We start from the raw sequence: 21,323 nt of genomic DNA on the forward strand, positions 1-21,323 counted from the left end.
CAGAGAGAGAGAGAGAGAGAGAGAGAGAGAGAGATCCTCCATTCACTGATTAACTCCCCAAATGGCCACAACAGCTGGGACTGGGCCATGCTGAAGCCAGGAGCCTGAAGCTTCTTCTGGGTCTCTCACATGGGTGCTAGGTGCCCAAGTACTTGGGCCATCTTCCACTGCTTTCACAGGTGCATTATCAGGGAGCTAGACCAAAAGTGAAACAGCCAGGTCTGGTACTGGCACCCAAATGGGATGTCGGCATCTCAGGCAGAGGCTTAACCTGCTACAATGCCAGCCCCTAAAACAAAGTTTTATTTGTTTTTAGGTATTTGACAGAGAGAGATTTTCCAACTGCTGGTTTACCTCCCAAATGCTTGCAACATGGGTGACAGGAGCCCAAGTACTTGGGCCATCATCTGCTGCCTCCAAGTTAAATTAGCAGGAAGCTGGATCAGTAGCAGGAATGAGACTTAATCACAGGCATTCTGAAATGGATATGGGCAGCCCAAGAGGAAGTTTAACCCATTGTGCCACAGTGCTCCCCCGCCCCCGCTTTTAGTGCATAATTTTTAAATCTGTGCATGCTGTGAGAGAAAGAAAATGTGGCAGTGAAAGAATTGGAAATAGAGAGAGGCAACTTGACAGCTGAGACAGGTTTATTGCAGAATGAGCCTGAGAGAGGTCCTTACTCACAGGAATCAATGACTCCCCTGTCACAGGCTGAGGTTTTATATAGTAAGGTCTGGAGGGACTTTCCAGTTCTGCAAGTTTCGCAGCTGCAGATCAGGAGGGGTTTGTGTGTGTGTGTGCACCTGCCATTGTGGTTGGATCAGAAGGGACTGGGTATTTGTCAGGCTGAAAGTGGAGCAAACATAATCATTGAGTTAGTTGGGGCTGGGTATTTGTCAAGCAGGAAATGGTGCAGACTTATCAGGACATCTCACTCCTCTCCTGCTAGGCCCCTAGGATTAGGCTGTGAACATACTTGTAGCTGAATACATTCTGTGCTTTTACCCTTTCCCACCATACAAGGGGTTGTTTAAAAAGGTAACAGAAAATGTATATTTTGAAAAAAAAGTATGCACACATTTCAAAACTTTTTTTGCAACAAAACCGAGTTATCCTTCAATTTCATTTTTCCATGAACTCTTTGAAGTACTCCTATAGGTTAAATTGCTTTCGAAATTACACTACCAGTCTTTGAACCTTCGCCCATTTTTCTTCTTTCTTTCATAAAGACTAGAAAATATTGTTTGATTTGGTTTCTGTCTTTATTCTGTGTTGCTCTGACAAAATACTACATATTGGGGATTTGTAAAGAAGAGAAAGCTATCTCTTACAGTTTGGAGGCTGAGAAGTCAAGAGGAGGGCCATCTTGCTACATCATAACATGTCAGGAGACATCATATGATGAGAGACCAAGAGATGGAACTCATGGTCTGAACCCTTTTTGTAATTGGCATTGATCCATTCCAAAGGGATTGGGGATTAAGTTTCTAACACAGGCATTTTTTAAGAAGATTTATTTATTTATTTATTATTTTTAAACAAATTTTATTTGAAAGGTAGAGTTACAGAGAAAAGAGGAGAGGCAGAGAGAGAGAGATCTTCCTTCCACTGCTTCACTCCCCAAATGGCCACAACAGCCAGAGCTGGGCCAGGCTGAAGCTAGGAATCTGGAGCTTCTTCCTGGTTTCCCATGTGGGTGCAGGGGCCCAAGAACTTTGGCCATCTTCCACTGCTTTCCCAGGCGCATTAACAGGGAGCTGGATCAGAAGTGGAGCAGCTGGTTCTAGAATCAGTGTGCATATGGGATACCCATGTTGCAGGCAGAGGCTTAAGCTGCTACACCACAGTGCTGGCCTCCAACCTGTGTTTTTTGTGGCACATATTAAAACTGTAACAGTTTTTTGAGGCTGGCACCGTGGTGCAGGGGGTTAAGGCCCCGGCCTGTAGTGCCAGCAAGGAATATGGGAATATGGGTGGCGGTTCAAGTCCTGGCTGCTGCACTTTGATCCAGCTCCCTGATAATGCACTGAGAAACCAGTGGAAAAAGGCACAAGTCCTTATAGCCCCTGCAACTACGTTGGAGACCTGGAAGAAGCTCCTGGCTCTTGGTTTCAAATTGGCTCAGCTCCTGCCATTGCAGCCATTTGGGCAGTGAACTAGTAAATGGAAGATCTCTCTCTCTCTCTCTCTCTAACTCTTTAAAATAAATAAACTAATCCTTTTAAAAATTAAAAAAAAAAAACCTGTCAGCTTTCAAGTTCCATTTTTTTTGTCTTTTTTTGACAGGCAGAGTGGATAGTGAGAGAGAGAGAGACAGAGAGAAAGGTCTTCCTTTTTGCCGTTGGTTCACCCTCCAATGGCCACTGCGGCTGGCGCATCGCGCTGATCCGAAGCCAGGAGCCAGGTGCTTCTCCTGGTCTCCCATGCGGGTGCAGGGCCCAAGCACTTGGGCCATCCTCCACTGCCTTCCCGGCCCATAGCAGAGAGCTGGCCTAGAAGAGGGGCAACCAGGATAGAATCCGGCGCCCCAGCCGGGACTAGAACCTGGTGTGCCAGCACCGCAAGGCGGAGGATTAGCCTGCTAAGCCATGGCGCCGGCCTTTTTTGTCTTTTTCAACTGCTGTTAAGCTGGTAAGTAAATTTTCATTTCAGTCACTATACTTTAGAACACTAAAATTTCCATTTTTTTGTTTACATTTCTACCAATACACATCTCTAACATGCTATCTTTGTATCTTCCTTTAAGTACTTGAAAATATTTAGAACTAGAGTAACCATCTTACGGGCTACTTGCACAATCTGAGTTAACTTGAGTTTCTTCCTGGTGACTCTTTTCTCTTGAATATGAGTCACATATTCTTCTTAACTTGTGTAGTGATTCTGGTTTCTATCCTATTTATTGTACATCCTGTGTTACAGAGTTTGTGGATCCTCATTCCACAGAAGAGTGATTTTTCTTCTATGAGGCAGTTGCTCCCCGGATTCGAGTTCTCAGTTCTGTATTCCTTGCAGTAATCATTAGCCAATTCTCCATTTTTTTTTCTTCCAATGGCTATTTTTTTACTGGTTTTTCTGAGATTTCCCACATATCATATAGTTTTAATAGCCAAAAGTTTTGGCGGGTTTTGTATGAAAATTTGAGTGATTTCATTCTTTGACTACCTTCTTGCAGTACTTCTTCTCTCCCTCAATTCATGGTTGTCTTCTCAGTTTTAAACCTGACCCTGTAACATCCTAAGCTGGTCAAGCTGCAGAGTTTGTTTCTGTGATTTGTGTGCAAACTGGAGAATGTCTTCTAGTGAAATACCAACAATTTATGAACTCACCTTTAAGGGTTTTCTCAATTCAGTTCCTGTTTTTTAATTTTGATTGCTCTCCAGTTTATCAGGAGATAAATGTACTATAAATTTGTTAGAATTTTATAATTTTTATGAGGTTTCATCTGACTGTTGAGCAAAGTGATAAAAAGCCAATATGCAAGCAGAATAGGGAAATACTAGAAATTTGGGGTCATATAAGATTGGAAAACTGAGAAGTATTTCTCATTGTTTATCATTTAATGTTGTTAAGTTTGCCTCTTCTAGTTCTTATAGAAAAAAAAAAAATAGAACCAAAAATGCTTTGGAAATCAAGAGCAGCAATACTCAATCTCGTGGTAATTAACAAATGAAAGTTATGATCATGAAAGTCATTGCTAAGAATCTGTGATGGATAAAGTTGGCTCCTTCTTTTAATCGCCCAAAATGGCCAAAGGAAAGATGAGGAATAAAGTGTTCTTAAGGAAACATAGTATCCTAAAAATACATAAACATGAAGGAAAATCAGACAAAAAGTCTATGGCTGAATACTTTGTCATTACAATGATATTTTTAGTTATATATCCAGAAGCTATACAAGGAAAATTTGTGACATCTGAATATATAAATATCAAAATTTTAAAAATAAAAAAGCAGAAAGCCAAATTAAAAGAAAAATAACAAGTCACATCACAAAAAGCTTACCTTCCCAATCAGAAGAATTAGTAGATATTCAGAAGAAAAAGTTTGTCAAGAATCAATATCTCAATAGAAAAATGAGCAAAGGATTTCAGTTCACTCCCTTGCTCTGCAAAAACCCAGTCTGAGGCAGATGTTTGGTGTATCAGTTGGGATGATGCTTGGGACATTCCATATCAGAGTACCTGAGTTCAATCCTGCCTCTGTTCCCCATTCCAGCTTCCTACTGATGTGCACCCTGGAAGGCAGTAAGTATTGAAGGCTGAAATAGTTGGGTCTCTGCCATCTACATGGAATACGTTGATTGAGTTCTTGACTCCTAAATTCATCCAAGACCAACCCAGCATTTGGGGAGTGAACCATGAATGAGAAATTTCTATCTCTGTGTGCTGCTTTGCTTTTCAAATAAATGAATTTAAAATTTTTAAACCCATGTTTAAAAATATGAAAAAGTGGTCAAACTATCTCAGCAAATGAGCAATGAAAGTGAAAATTTCACTGCAATACATTTTTACCTAATACATATGATAAGTCAAAATTTTACAAGACTTCATTTTTTGGAGCAATAGGAAGGAAAAGATGATTACCCTAATTTAGTGGCTAAATCTTCAAAATATAGCCCTATCCATTTCCATTGAAAATAATCTTTCACATACCACCATAAACTGTCACCTCTGCAATAGTTTCTTAAGTGGATTATGTTTCTAAACTTTCCCTAGGGGAGATTCTGAGGATAGAAAATCCACCAAAGCTTCTGGATGTCATAAGGTGATAGAATGACAAAATTGGCACCTTGAGGGGGCCTCAACACATGGACACTGAAGGTCTACAGGAAAAGCTGTTAAGTGCAGAATTTAAAAAGATAAGAAGATTTTATTCATTCTCATTTACTGAAGATACCAGGGGAAGAGGCTCCATTAACATGAGCTCTCAGATGAAAGTAATGGATATTGTGCGGTGCCTGAAGTGATATGAAATGATATCACATACATGTAACTGCTGACTTCACTGGGAGGTGATATTTAAGGAAGTGAAAACATTTCCCAAGTCTATAACCCTTATAATGTCTCACCTGATATGAATGTGTTAAAAAAAAAAAAGTTCAAGAGGCAGGGTGACTAAAGGCTCCCATCTACTGGTTCACTCCTACAAATGTCCACAGTGGCTGGTGTTGGCCATGGAGCCACATCCAGAAGCTGGGAATTCAGTCTAGGTCTCTCACATAGTTGGCAGAGTCCCAACTGCTTTGGCCATCACTTCCTGCCTCCTTGTATCTGGATTGCCAGGAAGCTGGAATCAGGAGCTGAACTTCAATATGGGACTGAATGATTCATTCATATTCTCTCTCTCTCTCTTTCTCCCTCTCTCCCTCTCTCCCTCTCTCCCTCCCTCCCTCCCTCCCTCTCCCTCTCTCTCCCTCTCCCTCTCCCACACATACACACACCCCTCTCTCATTTTCTCTCTTCCTTTTCTTCTAAGGCCATCAATCCTATAGGATTAGGACATTACCCTTATGACATAATTTAGCCATAATTATCTCCTAATGTCCTAAAAGCCATATCTCCAGTCATATGGAGTTTAAGATTGGTCTTAAGTATATAAATTCTGGGGGAAATCACCATAGAAAGGCCCATTCTCTGCTGCTCTGTAAGGTCGGAAGAGAGACATCGTCAGGGACTAAATTGGCTAACACTTTGGTCTTGGACTTCCTAGCCTGTAGAATTATGGAAATAAAATATCTCTTTATTTAAACTATTCAATGTATGGCATTTATTATGAACAGGAATAGAGCCCACCATATACTATTTATTCTCAATTTTTGACTTTTCCACATGAACTTTTAAATTAGTGTGTGTGTATCTAACAGTGTTTTGTTTGTGGTAGGGTAATGTTTAACCAATTTGCTGACTTAGATATCATTGACATCTTAATGATGTATAACTTTCCTGTTTGTGAACATGGTATGTCTTTTCAGTTGATTAGTCTTTTATCCCTCCTTTCTTACAAGTACAGTTTTATACTTTTTGTACTTAAAATTTTTTTACGTTACTTTCATTTCATCTACTTGAAAGAGAGAGAGAGAGAGAGAGAGAGATTGATTGATTGATTGTTCAGCTGCTGGCTCGCTCCACAAATGTCCACAACTGTCAGGGCTGGACCAGGCTGAACTAAGGATCCCAGAACTACTTCTGGGTTTCCTACATGGATGGCATGATCCCAAGAACTTGGACCATCTTCTGGCATCTCCCAGGATGTATTAGTGGGAAGTTGGATTAGAAGTAGAGTAGCCATGACTTGAACCAGCACTTAGATATGGGATGTGAGTATCCCAAGCAGCAGCTTAGCCCACTGTGCCACAATGTCTGCTCTATGCTTTTTATGTTAAATGTGTTGCCAGGTATTTTATCTTTTTCTTGTTTTAGTTAATGTATATGTTGTCCTATATATAAAGAGTTTAAATGTTTTTTTTATTATTATTATTTAAGAAGCAGAAACTCAGACACAGACAGAGAGCTCCCATCCACTGGTTTACTCATTAACTGCCTGCATTGGCCAGAACTAGGCCAAGGCCAGTGCTGGGATCTGGAAACTGAATCAAGGACTCTCACATGGGTGGCAGGAACACAGTCACTGAGTCATTTCTGTTACATTCCAGCATCTACATCATCAAGAAATTGAAACCAATGGCCAGAAACAAGTATCAATCCCATGTACTTCAGTATGGGATGTGATGTCTTTTATATAATATGTTCATAGTCAAGTTATTGAACCATCCTATTTGTAATAGTTTTCAGGAAATTCCCTTTAGTTTTGTAGGTATGAATTGTATATAACCATACCTATTTTTTTCTTTTCATTTGAATTGAGGAATACCTTTCATACAATGCTAAATAATTGTAGTGATGAGACATTTCATTCCAGTGTTGCCCCTTTAACTGTGATGCTTCCTTGTGAAAGTAGTGAGTGTTTGGGGGTTGGCGCTGCGGCGTAGCAGGTAAAACCACATCCCAGATGGGCACCAGTTCAAGTCCCAGGTGCTTCTCTTCCGATCCAGCTCTTTGCTATGGCCTGGGAAAGCAGTAGAAGATGGCTCAAGTCCATGGGAGACCCAGAAGAAGCTCCTGGCTCCTGGCTTCATTTCGGCACAGCTCCGGCCATTGCAGCCAACTGGGGAGTGAACCAGTGGATGGAAGACTCCCCCACCCCCCTTCTCTCTGCCTCTCCTTCTCTCTCTGTGCATGTTGACTTTCAAATAAATAAACAATTTTTTTTTTTTTTTTTTTTTTTTTTTAAGGAGTGAGCGTTAGGCACAGTGAAGACATTGCCTGGAATGCTCACAGAGCTCATATTAGGGTTCCTAGGTTTGAGTCCCAGTTTTGTTTCTGATTCCAGCCTCCTGCATATACATACCCTGAGAAGCAGCAGGTACTTGGGTCCCTGCTACCCACCTGCAGGATCTGGATTGAGTTCTTGGCTTCTGGCTTTGATCTGAACTAGTATCGTATTTTGCTGGCATTTGGGAAGTGAACCTGAAGATGGAACATGTCTCTTTGTCTCTCTGCTTTTCAAGTAAATAATAAAATGTTAAAAATGCCATGAAACCTTGTATTAAGGGTCTATATTAAGATGGGATGGTATTTTAAAAAATAACTTTCTCATTGTCTATGTGGATGGTCATAGATTCCTGCCCCTCATCCCCCACAAACAGCAATGAATATGGTGAAATATGTAAGGGCACTTGAAAAATTTTGTGGGAAATAAAGTTGACATGCAAATTTATTTTGATGTGGAAAAAATTGGAATTGTACATGTTAACTTTAATAGGTTTCTTAATATTAAACTTTTCCTTATTTTTGGAATAAACTTTAAAAAATCCTTCTGTGTTTCTCATTATGTATTTCCCTTCCTCTGTCAGTAAATGTCAGTGTGTCCTCAGATTCTCTACTTGTTCCTTTTCTTCTTCCTATCTCTTAGCTTCTCTTTGAGCACTTAATTCATTTTGATGGCTTCAGACATTACTGAAGTTTACTGCTTCCCAAATATTTATCTTCAGCTACATCTCTTTTCTAAGTTCTAGATCATATATTCATATAGTTGAATATCCTAATATATTTGACTATGGAAAATTTAAAGTATTTGTCTAAGGTTATTCTCACTTCTTTACATCATACTCTGTTCTTTTTCCCAATTTCAATTTTTAGTGTAAGTATCTATATAGCTGCTCATGCAGATAGAATGGAATTAATCTCTACTTTTATGACTCCATTTTTATCCTCTGCACAACTTAGTACTGATTTCCGTTCCTGTGTTGTTTTTTTTTTCCCCCCTTTTTTTATCTGTTTTATATTGAGTTCCCTGTTCTGTACTCTTATTATTGATGATAAGTGGTCATGTCTCGTTTTGGCTTCTTCCCCTATTACTGTCCCTTAAAACTTTCCAATTCCCCTTCCAGGAGATGACTCACCACTTTTTCACTGGTCCTTCATTATTTACATTCAGTGGTTTAGGAAGTGGGTAATCACTTTCATGTGAATAGCAATTCTTTTGGATGTTGGAATTAGAAAAATACTTATACATAATTTAGTTTGTAAATAATTTTAAGAAAGCACAATTTTAATTGTTGGAATTAAGTCAACCATAGTTACTATCAGCTATCTGTTCCTTGAACATCATTACCACCTGTATCTCTTTTTTTTTAAAAGATTTATCTATTTATTTGAAAGGCAGAATAATAGAGAGGGAGAAGCAGAGAGATAGAGAGAGAAATTGATTGATCTTCCATCCACTGGTTCACTTCCCAAATGGCTGCAATGGCCAGAGCTGAGCCGATCTGAAGCCAGGAGCCAAAATCTTATTCCAGGTCTCCCATGCAGATGCAGAGGCCCAAAGATTTGGGCCGTCATCCTCCACTGCTTTCCCAGACCATAGCAGAGAGCTGGATCAGAAGTAGAGCAGCTGAGACTTGAACCGGCACCCATATGGGATGCTGGCACTGCAGGCAGTGGCCTTACCTGCCACACCACAGCTCCGGCACCACTGCCTGTATCTCTTATAACAGCCTGGGAACACTCACCTAGATGTGGTGCTTATATAGTTCCATTCACCTAGCATATGTTCTTTGTACTTTCACAACTGATTTTTGTTGCTTCATACTCATGAGATTAGAATTATATAGAGGATCTAAAAATCTTTGGTGTTTCAGTGAAATACAACCTGATAACACATAAAAAATCTTTTTCTACTTCTTTGTTACCCTGATCTACATTGAACATATGTCTCAGTTCATTTAACATGTTATTTCAGGGATGCGTTTATGCTTACTTAGACTATATTATTAGCTCCTTGGAGAGCCAGTAAGGATTTTAATTGTTCTGTTCTTGCTAGGAACAAGTACAGTTACAGATATGACAGAAACTCTATTGTATTTTTGGAATTATGAAGAAGCAAGATATTTTTATTGTAATTTTTATTTGTAGCACCATATAGAAAGCAGAATAGGCTGGGTTTTGTAAAAGACACATATAACACACACAAAAGAATAAACTCCCAATCTTCTTTTGTGACCAAGAGCTGGTATGTTAAGGAGAAATGTTTTGTTACAGGTGTTGGTGTCATTTGAAGATGTGGCTGTGGACTTCACATGGGAGGAGTGGCAGGACTTGGACAATGCTCAGAAGACCCTGTACAGGGATGTGATGCTGGAGACATACAACAGCCTACTGTCCTTGGGTGAGTGTAACTCCTCAGCAATCCCCACATGAAACACCTTCTTATTCCTGAACAAATGAACCCTTTAGAGGGTGAGCATTTCACCTAGTGGTTAAGGTGCCCATGTCCCACATCAGAGTACCTTGATTCAATACCCAGCTTTCTGCCACATCCAGGGAGGTAGTGGTGATAGCTCAAGTAATTTGGTTCCTGCCACCTGAGTGGGAAACCTGGATTCAGATCCTGGCTCCCAGCTTTGACCTGGCCTAGTCCCTGCTGCTGTGTTATTTGGGAAGGGAGTTGACAAATAAAGGTACTCACTCTCACACTCTCTCTGCCTCTAAAGTAAATAAAGAAAAAAAATTAAAAATAATAAATGAGCTCTTTATGGGTTTAATGGTATTTAGGTAAAAGATTCCAGTCTATGAAGAATGTATCAACATTCTCAAATGAAAAAGTTCAAATTGGCCTTTTCTTTGCACTACTCCTGAAGCCAAGCAGCTATTATTCTTCAGAGGACTTCACTTAGGGGTGAGTGTTTGGCCTAGGGGTTAAGACGGTGATTTAGATGATTACATCCCATATTGGAGTACCTGGGTTTGAGTCTCAGGTCTGTTCCTGATCCCAGCTTTCTGCTAAGGTGCACTGTCAATGTCAGCACATGATGATTCAAGTGTTGGGTCCTCATTACCCATGTGAGAGATCTGAATTGAGTTCCTGGCCCTTGGCTCTGGCCCTGGCCCAGTTCTACCCATTGGCATTTGGGAGTAAACCAGTGGATGGGAACTCTATTTCTCTCCTCTCTGTGTCTCTCTGCTTCTCGAAATAAATGAATAAATCTAAAAAGCACCTGATGTAACATTAGCCTAAATTCTACATTGTTCGCATTAACAGGATATTGTGTAACCAAACCTGATGTGATCTTCAAGTTGGAACAAGGAGCAGAACCATGGACAGTAGAAGAACCCCCACAGCAGAGTCTCCAAGGTCAGTGAGTACATGCTGGGCTGGGAGGGTTAGAAAAGGGAAGCTCAGTTGATTGTGTTAGCTATTTTCACCAATTTTTAATGCAAGTCCCAACCCTGAGTATAGCTGGTTTCATCTATCAGGTACCCAGTAGAAAGCCTGCAAGGAAGTCTGTCACATTTCTACCTTTGTTCCTTATTTTTATTGTTGATAAGTATTATTTATGACTTCCTAAAAAAATCTGATCCTTGTCTGGCTCTTTGTAGAATTTTTTTCTGGGTTCAATACATTCTCTAAATTCTCAGTTTTTTTTTTTCTTTTTTTTTAATACCCCATTTTCCTTCAGGCATTCATTCATATATTTATGAATTCTCTCAGTGCTTATTATAAGGAAACAGGTGTATCTTCTCTTGAGAGTGTAAAACCAAATAAATATATATGGTGATGAGATAAGAGCCACAAGGATGTTTTATCAGATTGAGAAAAAAAGAGAAAATAGTGTTTCATTTTTTTAGACAGAGTCTTAAAGGAAGACAGTTTTAAAGAGATATTTATTTGTCCTGAGTTAGCTTAATTTTGAGGCAGTTTTCCAAATTTGTCATGTAATATATAGACTGATATAAAATCTAGAATAGTGTACATCACTATTGGAAACCAAATATGCAAATCAGTAGCTTAAAGCTAGTATTCAAAGTCATACTTACCAGGTAATCTTGACCAAGGAAGTTGTTAAGAAAATGAGAGAAAGTAGGTCCAGGAATGAGCCTTGTGTACCACAACATCAGAAATCATGAGACTAAGCTGTATCTAGCACTGGGAGAATGAAAATGGTGGCCCTAGAGGAGAACCAGGAGACTCGGTCCCAAGGCATTGTAAAGTGATTGTTTCATATTGAAAAGGTCAGAGTTGTTTGGGAATGGAGTTCAAAGGTTGCATTTTTCCTTTTTCAGAATTGTTCAAAAATGACAGAGATAAGATATGTATAGAACTCTCAGAGGGGGCGTGTTTTGTTTTTGTTTTTTGCTTTGTGAGAGTTGGAGAAAACTGAAATTCCAACACAGAAAACAGAAGTTTTCAGAACCAGTAAATGTTAGAGCAGGGGAGAATGTTGAAATTTTTCATCTCAGGAGCCAGAAAAATATTTTTCAAAATTGGTGGGTGTTAAATGGGTTGTAGAACGTAATCCTTTATACCAGCAGGAAGGGAGTGCACATGACAATGTACTGGAATCTTTCTGTATCTGATAATGTTCTGAGAAGTAGGTAATGTTAGGTTTATTTTAGAATATGGAGATAGCTGGCCGGCGCTGTGGCTTAACAGGCTAATCCTCCGCCTTGTGGTGCCAGCACACCGGGTTCTAGTCCCAGTTGGGGCGACGGATTCTATCCTGGTTGCCCCTCTTCCAGGCCAGCTCTCTGCTATGGGCCGGGAAGGCAGTGGAGGATAGCCCAAGTGCTTGGGCCCTGCACCCGCATGAGAGACCAGGAGAAGGACCTGGCTCCTGGCTTCAGATCAGTGAGATGCGCCGTCTGCGGCGGCCATTGGAGGGTGAACCAACGGCAAAAAGGAAGACCTTTCTCTCTCTTTCTCTCACTATCCACTCTGCCTGTCAAAAAAAAAAAAAAAAAAAAAAAAAAAAGAAAGAAAAAGAATATGGAGATAGCTGTCTTTATTTAGTGTGGGGAACAAGCTATCATGTATTTGGAAACCCCTAAAGATGCCTATAATCATTCCCCCAAGAGGAGTGAAAACTAAACCACCACAGGTCCAAATCCTGTTTCTAAGTCATAGAATGGCCTTTTCCTGCACTTCCAAGTAACTGATCCACGGGTACCTTGGCATTTTCAAATCTGAGAGATCAGCATAAGAGAAGCACAAAATACTCAGTTATAAGGAAAAACTGGAAAGAACAGAGACTGGTGAAAAGCATTCAGCCTCATACTTTATCTAGGCAGTAGGAAAATCATTTGATTAAATATTTCCTGACTTTTTTAAAGAAAAAAAAGGCCTTGAAAAATCACAATTTACCATTGGAAAATCTATTAACGTAACCTATTAATTCATAAAGGAGAAGAACCATATACTTGTTATAAATTAGCACCTTTCATTGATATTTGAAAATCTTATGCCACTTTAGAATAGGAATAAATTTGTTTACCTTTACATGAGCATTCCATGAGATGTGGTTCATGGAAATGGTTATTTTTTTCTCATTTCAGTTGTCCAGAAAATGGATGACCTGACTGGGACCAGCCAGGAAAATCAAGGCATAACTTTTTGGGAAGTAGTGGTCGTAAACAACAACACATCAACTGAGGAGCGAGTTGAATTAAGGAAAACATGTGATTTAAATTCAAGCCATATTTCCAAATTGGTTGTAAAAAATGAAGATTATTCAGAAGTAAGACCTGAGGCATTTAATGTATATCAGAATGAGATTCCCCCTAGGGAGCCAAATGAGATGTATGCTCAAGAGAAACCTGGTGACCATAATATAACTGGGAAATCCCTGACGTGCTATGATCATCTCAGCCAGCAGCACAAGATTCAAACTTTACATCCGCCTTTTGAATATAGTGAACAGGTAAATGTATTCAACAGGGAGGCAATATTCTTTACACCTAAGGAGGCTCACATGAGAGAGACGCCCTATAAATACAATGAATATGGAATAGCCTGTGATATGTCAGGTTTCATTGTTGGAGAGGCAACTCAAATTGGAAAAGAAACTTTCTATAAAGTAGCAGCTTTCCCTATACATCAGCAAACATACACAGGAGAGAGATTTTATGGATATATTGGTTATGATGAAACTTTCATTAGCAAATCTGGTCTTAACATAAATCAAATGACATATCCAGAGAAAAAACCCTTTGCATGTAACCAGTGCGAGAAATCTTTCAACTGTAAACAAAGCCTTACTATACATCAAAGAATTCACACAGGGGAAAAGCCGTATGGATGTTATGAATGTGGAAAAACCTTTTACCGGAAGTCAAATCTCAGGACACATCAAATAATTCATACAGGTGAGAAACCATATGTATGTAATGAATGTGGGAAAACCTTTTACCGGAGGCCAGATCTCATTATACATCAGAGAACTCATACAGGGGAAAAACCCTATGAATGTCATGAATGTGGGAAAACCTTTTGTCAGACGTCCAACCTCAGGACGCATCAAAGAATTCATACAGGTGAGAAACCATATGAATGTAAAGAATGTAGTAAAACTTTCTCCTGTAAGTCATACCTCACTCAACATCTGAGAACTCACACGGATGAGAAAGCATATGAATGTAAAAAGTGTAGGAAGTCATTCTACCACAAATCTCAACTCACTAGACATCAGCAAACTCACACAGGGGAGAAACCCTATGAATGTAATGAGTGTGGGAAAACGTTTTGTAGGAAGTCAAGCCTCAGCATGCATCAGCAAACTCACACAGGAGAAAAACCTTATGTATGTAACGAATGTGGGAAAACCTTCTATCAGAAGTCAGTCCTTGCTGTACATCAGAGAATTCACACAGGGGAAAAGCCCTATGAGTGTAATGAATGTGGAAAAACTTTTTACCGAAAGAAAGTCCTTGACATACATCTGAGAACTCACACGGGGGAAAAACCTTATGAATGTAGTGAATGTGGAAAAACCTTTTACCGGAAGTCAGATCTCATTATACATCAGAGGACTCACACAGGGGAAAAACCTTACGAATGTAACGGATGTGGGAAAACCTTTTACCGAAAATCACACCTCAGCAGACATCAGATAACTCACACAGGTGAAAAACCCTATGAATGTAATGAATGTGGAAAAACTTTTTGCCGGAAGTCTGACCTGACTATACATCAGCGAACTCACACAGGGGAAAAACCTTATGAGTGTAGTGGATGTGGAAAGACCTTTTACCGGAAGTCACACCTCACAGTACATCAGAGAACCCACACAGGTGAAAAACCCTATGAATGTAATGAATGTGGAAAAACCTTTTGCCAGAAGTCACTCCTCACTATACATCAGAGAATTCACACGGGGCAAAAACCTTATGAATGTACTGGCTGTGGAAAAACGTTCTGCCGAAAGTCCCACCTCACTGTACATCAGAGAACTCACACAGGAGAAAAACCTTATGAATGTAATGAATGTGGGAAAACTTTTTACAGGAAGTCAGACCTCATTATACATCAGAGGACTCACACAGGGGAAAAACCTTACGAATGTAATGAATGTGGGAAAACCTATTACCGGAGGTCACACCTCAGGACACATCAAAGAACTCACACAGGTGAAAAAGCATATGAATGTAAAGAATGTGGGAAAACTTACTATTCTAAGTCAGCTCTCAATGTACATCACAAAATTCACACTCGGGAAAATCCATATAAATGGAATGAATGTGGACAAACCTACCAGATGTCAGTTCTCGATTTACATCAAAGTAGTCACACAGAAAATACAGGAGAGACCTTGGAAATGTAATGAATGCTTAAAACAAAATCATTATGTAGGAAGGGTGACCTGATGATGCATCAGAATCCACGCAGGTGAAACATCTTAATATGGATGAACTTTTTACTGGAAGTCACATATCATTGTACATTGTATTTACACAAGTATATTCACACAAGGACAAAACCTTATGAATATACTGAATATGGGAAGGCCTTTTATTAGAAGATACATCTCAGCAGATATCCGAGATTTCCAATGGGAAAACCCATTGAATGTGGAAAAACCTTTTGCCCGAAGTCACACCTCAGGACACAAGAGAGAACTCACACAGGTGAGAAAATATGAATGTAAAGAATGTGGAGATGCCTTTTGCCAAAAGTCACATTTCAGCAGGCATTAGAGCACTCACAGTAGAAAAATATCTTATGAATATAATGAATGTAAAACAACCTTTTAACATAAGTCAAGCCTTGAGAAGCATCACTGAAATCACAGAGGGAGCCACGCTAAGAATGTAATGAATGTGGAAAAATCTTTTTCCAGAAGTCATACACCCAACAGATTTTAGGGAGCCCACACAAGGAATACCTTCCATTCCCAATAGCTAATACTGAATATGTGTTCCTCAAAATCTGTTCTCTTCTCTTGAACATATGGCTTACAGTTTCAGCCTCCCCTTATTATGGGTGGAACCTGAGCTCTTCCTTCACAAATTAATTTTGAGAAACAATATTCAAGCCCAAACACCCACTTATTTGAATTCATGTACTAAATTTATTTACTCAGTTATTTGGAACGGCTGTTGTTTTGTTTGCCCCTCATTCCATCCACCCATTATTCTAGTACAGACTGGATGTGTGACAACAACCTGACTCATGTGCCATCCATAATGTGGTGCATCCTACCCTATATGATGAGTCTTTTGTCTGGGGTAGCGGTTCTCTGGTGGTATATATAATCACAGACCTGTTTTGTATGGACCTGGAGCTGCTTGTACTACTAGCAGTCTGTGTTTATAAGGTATAGGATAAAATGATGTCATGAACAGAATGTTGTTGTGTCCTAAAGTCCCAGCAGTCTTCCTGTGATTAATACTGGGCCAGTGTTGTTTTTTTTCTTTTTCTTTTGTTTTCCTTATACTCTGCTGAGGTGGATTGCTTTTATTTTTAATTGAGTCCTGAAGTGACTGAATTTATGTGACTTATCATGATACCTCTTTGATCTTTCTCACTGAACTGTTTGAACCCGTTACACAAATACACAGTAGAGAACATCGTGGCATCTTTAATATCCTTTTAATATTTTAAAATTTTACCTACCCTCATTTTGATCCATACTTTTATTTAAAATCTCTGTGAATTTCCATCACATATTCGCAAAGCCCTTCTTGAATTCTGATTGGATTTACATTCAGTTTAGATCTCTGTGGATATCCACTTGAGATGAAACATTTCACCTGGGTAGCAGCCATTCTTTGGTGACCAAGCTTCAAACACAGTGATGTCCTGTGAAGATTTATCCATCTTTAGGATAGTCCTGTGAGTCAGCCCTGTCACATCTCCCTGCTACCCCCTGGAAATAGTCTCATTGGCCCTTGTCATCTCCCAAGTGCTAAGCATGAGAATTCAGACCTTACCTATTGAGATAAAAATAGATTTAAAGGGTAACAAATGGTTTATGTATTTTATGAAAACACTAAAAGCCAAAATACTTCTTATTTCTGACACAGTTGACTTTGAGGCCAAAAACATTTTTGTAAACAGAACAAAGTTTATATACAGAACAAAGTTTATATGGGATTTAATCTGTCAAGTTTCTTTAGCATTTCTAAATGTGCCCACAAATCAGCTTTAGCATATGTTATGTGTGCATAGCAGATTTCAAAGGAGTAGACAAATCTATGATTAAATTGCAAGATAGTCACCTTTTCTCCTTTGTATTCAGATGGAGAGTGAGATGTAGAAAATGGAGATGGAAAAAGTAGTAAGTGGAAACAGAAATGCTCCTGTTTTCAGCTTCATAGCATTGGATGCAAAATACCTTGAATATTGGCTTTCATTGATGTTTTCCACCATCCCAGGAAAATATTTATGGATAACACAGTAAACATCCCACAGTGCAGGAGAAATTAAATTAGGAGATAGCTGTAAGAACATACGGCAACCCATCAGATCCAAGACTCTGCAAGTTCCAGAAGATCTGCCAGGCCCATCCAGCCTGCCCATCTATTGGTGTTGCTGCTTCAGAGCCTTTTTCCAGTAGAGGAGCCTCCTGGAGTCCATGGTAACCACTTACCCCAATCTCCTACAGTCATCAGGAGACCCAGTCCTGAAAAGGGGACAGAAATGGGAGGATGTGTGCATTTTGGTATGGATGGAAACAGGGTCACAGTAAAGGCACCACTGCACAGACTTCTTCCTGGGCCACAGCTTTTGAAGTCTGTGTGTCCAAGAAACGAAGTCAGGAGGATAGGTTGGGGACAGGAGTTGACAACCCACTGTACAAGGAGCGTGGATTGTGGGAATGGCAAGCATTGCCTGGTCCTCAATCATCCTGTACATATTTCAATCTTGGTCTGTATTCTGAGGAGCTGTTCCAGTCATGTGGACAGCACAGCTAGTCAAGGACCACCAATATGGGTGAGTAGGGATTCCCTTGTTTTCTACTTGCTGTGATTTGTGCAGATGCATATGGTGCTGGACATCCTGGGTTCCTTGCGTCCCCTCCCGTTTGCCCAGCAAACTTGCAGCTTCCATTTGGAACTCTAAGATTGCCCCCTGGTTCTCTAAGCAAGGGATGAAAATGAATTATCTCGTACTGAAGTTATACATTGTGTGGTAGCACAGTTCATAGCCCTGTGACCTGGTCTGAGTAATATGTTAGCACGTGGTGACTAACAATTTGTCCACTTGAAAATGAGGCTAGTCTAGACCCTTTACAGTCTTGACCTGGGTGGAGAAGACCTGGCAGGAAGCAGCTTGGACAAGCAAGTGGTATGTGTGATCAAGGCTGACATGATCCTTTCCTGGTCTTGGTGTATAGCTGGCCAGCACTACAGGTACAATGTCACTATGCAGAGATACAAGAGAATTCAGAGGGGGCGTCAGGAGTAACTAGGGCAGGATGGGGTCTAGTACAGACCCCAAGGAGTGTGGGTGGGTGCAAAGGTTGTAGTGTGTTGGTGGGCAGAGATGTTGCTTTCCACCTGCCACCAATCCCATCCCTGGTTCTCATCCCGGTGGGAATAGAGCATGATACCATCCTTTCTATATTCTTTTCCAATGTAGTCTATTTCCCTCTTGGAGTTTGTTTGGGGCTTAGTTTTCCCTTTTTCTGGTTCTTAAAGTGGAAGGTTAACTTACTGATTTCAAGTATTAAAAAAGCACATTTCGAGCTACAATTTCCTTCATCCTCTTCGCTTTTGTGTGTTGTATTTTCATTTTTATTCATCTTATAATATTTCCTAGTTTCTCTTTGATCTCTTTCTATGACCCAGTGGCTATTTGGGAATGTTTCTTGTTTCCACACATTTGTACACTTCTCAGATGACTTCCTGTTACTGGCTTACAGTGTAAATCCATTGTGTGCAGCTTACATAATTTGGTTTCAATCCTTTAAATTTTATTTAGGCTACTTTGGGAGCTAGGAAATGGTTTTTAATGGGCAATTCCATATGCAGTTGAACAGAATATGTATTTTGTTGTTTGATGGTGTGTGCCCTATTATAAAATAGGGCTAAATACACAGATGTAGACATATCTATAGTTCTGTGATGCTCGAAAATTGAATATCCTTAGCCTTTTATTGTTTCAGCTATTATTCAAAGTGGGATATTGATGTCACCAATTATTGCTGTCGAATAGTCTATTTCTTCCTTAAATTTTTCCTTTACTTTCCATTTAATTTTGATCTGTTTTGCATATATCTATAACTGATATGTTGTCCAGATTGACCCTTTATTACCATTAAATGTCACTTAATTCTGTCTATTGTAATGGTCAGTTAATGTAAAAAGCTCTCTTACAAGTCTCTAGCTTGGGATATATTTTTTTATCCTTTAACTTTCAATGTTTCTGTCTTTAAATTTGAAGTTTTGTGCTATATTCAATCTGTTTTCAATCACATCTGGCGTTCTTTTCCTTTTTAGTAATTTTGATTTAAATTGACTGATTGTTGTATATGTTTACAGGGGCACAGTGTGGTATTTTGATGAATGGTATACACTGCAAAATGATCAACTCAGTCTAAGTAACATATCCGTTACTGCACAGATGTATTTCTTTATGATGAGAACATTGAAAATCCATCCTTCTCAACTTTGAAATGCACATTACTATAGTCTCTATGCAGTGCAGCACAAAAACTTACTCTTTGAAACTTTGCTCTCTTTGACCCAGTGTGTCCCATTTCCCCCTAAACTCCCATTGCTAATTGCCATTATTCTTTCTAATTTTGTGAATTTAATATTTTCATACTCCATATATATAAGAGATCCTGTGGCAGTTGTCTTCTTGTGTCTGGCTCATGTCACTTAATATTCATTCATGTTTGTCACAAATGACAGAATTTACTTTCCTTAAGGCTGAGTATAATTAAGTGCTCCCTCCCTTTTTGTAGTCAATTTATCCATTCATTGATGTGTTGGTAGTTTTATGTCATATCTATTGTGAATAATACTATAGTGAAAATAGAAGTACAGTTCCTCTGGATGTATACCTAGATGTGGCATTGTTGTATGCTATTTAGTTCTATTTTTAGTTTTATGAGGAACTTTCATACTATTTTCATGTCCAAGAAATCATTACCTAGTCTAAGGTCATGTTTTTTTCCCCAGTGTTTTCATTGTAATGTCTGTCTTGATTTGGTATTAGTGTAATGGTAGCCTTATAAAATTATTTAGTATCCTTTCAATTTTTTACAAAGGTTTGTAGATTGGTTGTTTAAATATTTGGTAGAATTCAGCCATGAACCCATCTGGCCTTGGGCTTTCCCTTGATGGGAAACTTTCTGTTACTGATGCACTGTCTCTACTTGTTGTTGGTCTAATATTTATAACTTTATAATTCAATCTTGGTGAGTTATATTTTTCTAGAATTTTACCCATTTAGGTAACATATTTCATTTGTGCATTTTTTTCATAATATTCTCTTATAACCCTTTGAACTTCTGTGTTATTCCTTGTAATGTTTCCTCTTTTATTTCTGAGTTTGTGTCTTCCCTCTTTTTGTTAGTCTAGCTGAGGGTTTGTCAATTTTGTTTAAATTTAAGATAAAAAACTGGAGTTTCATTTGTATTATTATTTTTGAGTCTCACTTTCCGTATATCTAATTTGATCTGTGTCACTAGCTTCCTTCTGCTAACTTTAGGTTTAGAAAGTTCTTTTTCTGTTTTGTTGAGATGAACAATGCTGTTAGTTTATAATATATTTATATATTTTATTTATATATGATAATAGAAAGTTCCCTCTTAGAACTGCTTTTATTGTGTTCCATTGTACATTGTATTTACATTTTTTGTTTGCACCCATTAGAATATTTTATATGGTTGCTTTTAAGTGTTTTTCCTTTTAATCTGTATACTAGATATATAATTGATTTATCCATCATAATTACATATAGGTGGTTTGGGTTTGACATTGTACTTTTACTGATGAACTCTATACTTTCATATGTTTTCATTTTACTAATTACCATTATTTTCCTTCTGCAACTTTAAGAGCACCTTTTAGCATTTTTGTCAGGCTGGTCAAGTTGTGGTAAATACCTTCATCTTTTGTTTGTATGAGAATGGCTTTCTGTATCCTCCATTTTTCAAATACAGAATTAGTGGATAGTGTTCTACGTTCACTGTTTTTAATCTTGTTTTCAGAATTTTAAATATATTATACCACTTTCTTCTAACCTGCAAAATTTCTGCTGAAAAGATATGCTAAATATTTTATGGATAATAAAAAGATACTTTTGCATTGCTGATTTAAAAAAATCCTTTGTCTCTAAGTTAAGACAGTTTGATTATGATTTGCCTCAGTTTGGAAGGATTTTTCTGGATTCATCTTATTTGATGTCCTTTGGGCTTTTCTACTGTGAATTTCTGCCTGCTTCCATAGACTTGAGGAGTTTTATGTCACTATAGAAATATATTTTCTATTGTTTCTCCTTCCCTTTCTCCTTCTAGTATACTAATAGTATATATGTTTT

General features: G+C 38.8%; 1 protein-coding gene across 5 annotated transcripts in view; it reads left to right on the forward strand.

Annotated features, from left to right (window-relative positions):
* LOC133757757 (zinc finger protein 717-like) overlaps nucleotides 1-20,443 on the forward strand; it is a 64,725-nt gene extending 44,282 nt beyond the window's left edge. For 3 of the 5 annotated variants that reach the window (XM_062188530.1, XM_062188528.1, XM_062188531.1), the window contains 3 exons: nucleotides 9,599-9,725; nucleotides 10,599-10,691; nucleotides 12,890-20,443. In XM_062188530.1, coding sequence (XP_062044514.1) covers nucleotides 9,599-9,725; nucleotides 10,599-10,691; nucleotides 12,890-15,153 — 2,484 coding nt within the window. In that variant the 3' untranslated portion in view covers nucleotides 15,154-20,443. Of the gene's footprint in view, nucleotides 1-7,388; nucleotides 7,566-9,598; nucleotides 9,726-10,598; nucleotides 10,692-12,889 lie in introns of all 5 variants that reach the window. The other 2 variants (XM_062188527.1, XM_062188529.1) reach the window with 2 other exon arrangements.
* Nucleotides 20,444-21,323: the final 880 nt, after the last annotated feature.

This window comes from Lepus europaeus, chromosome 4 (assembly GCF_033115175.1).
Source record: "Lepus europaeus isolate LE1 chromosome 4, mLepTim1.pri, whole genome shotgun sequence".
Classification (NCBI taxonomy): Eukaryota; Metazoa; Chordata; class Mammalia; order Lagomorpha; family Leporidae; genus Lepus; species Lepus europaeus.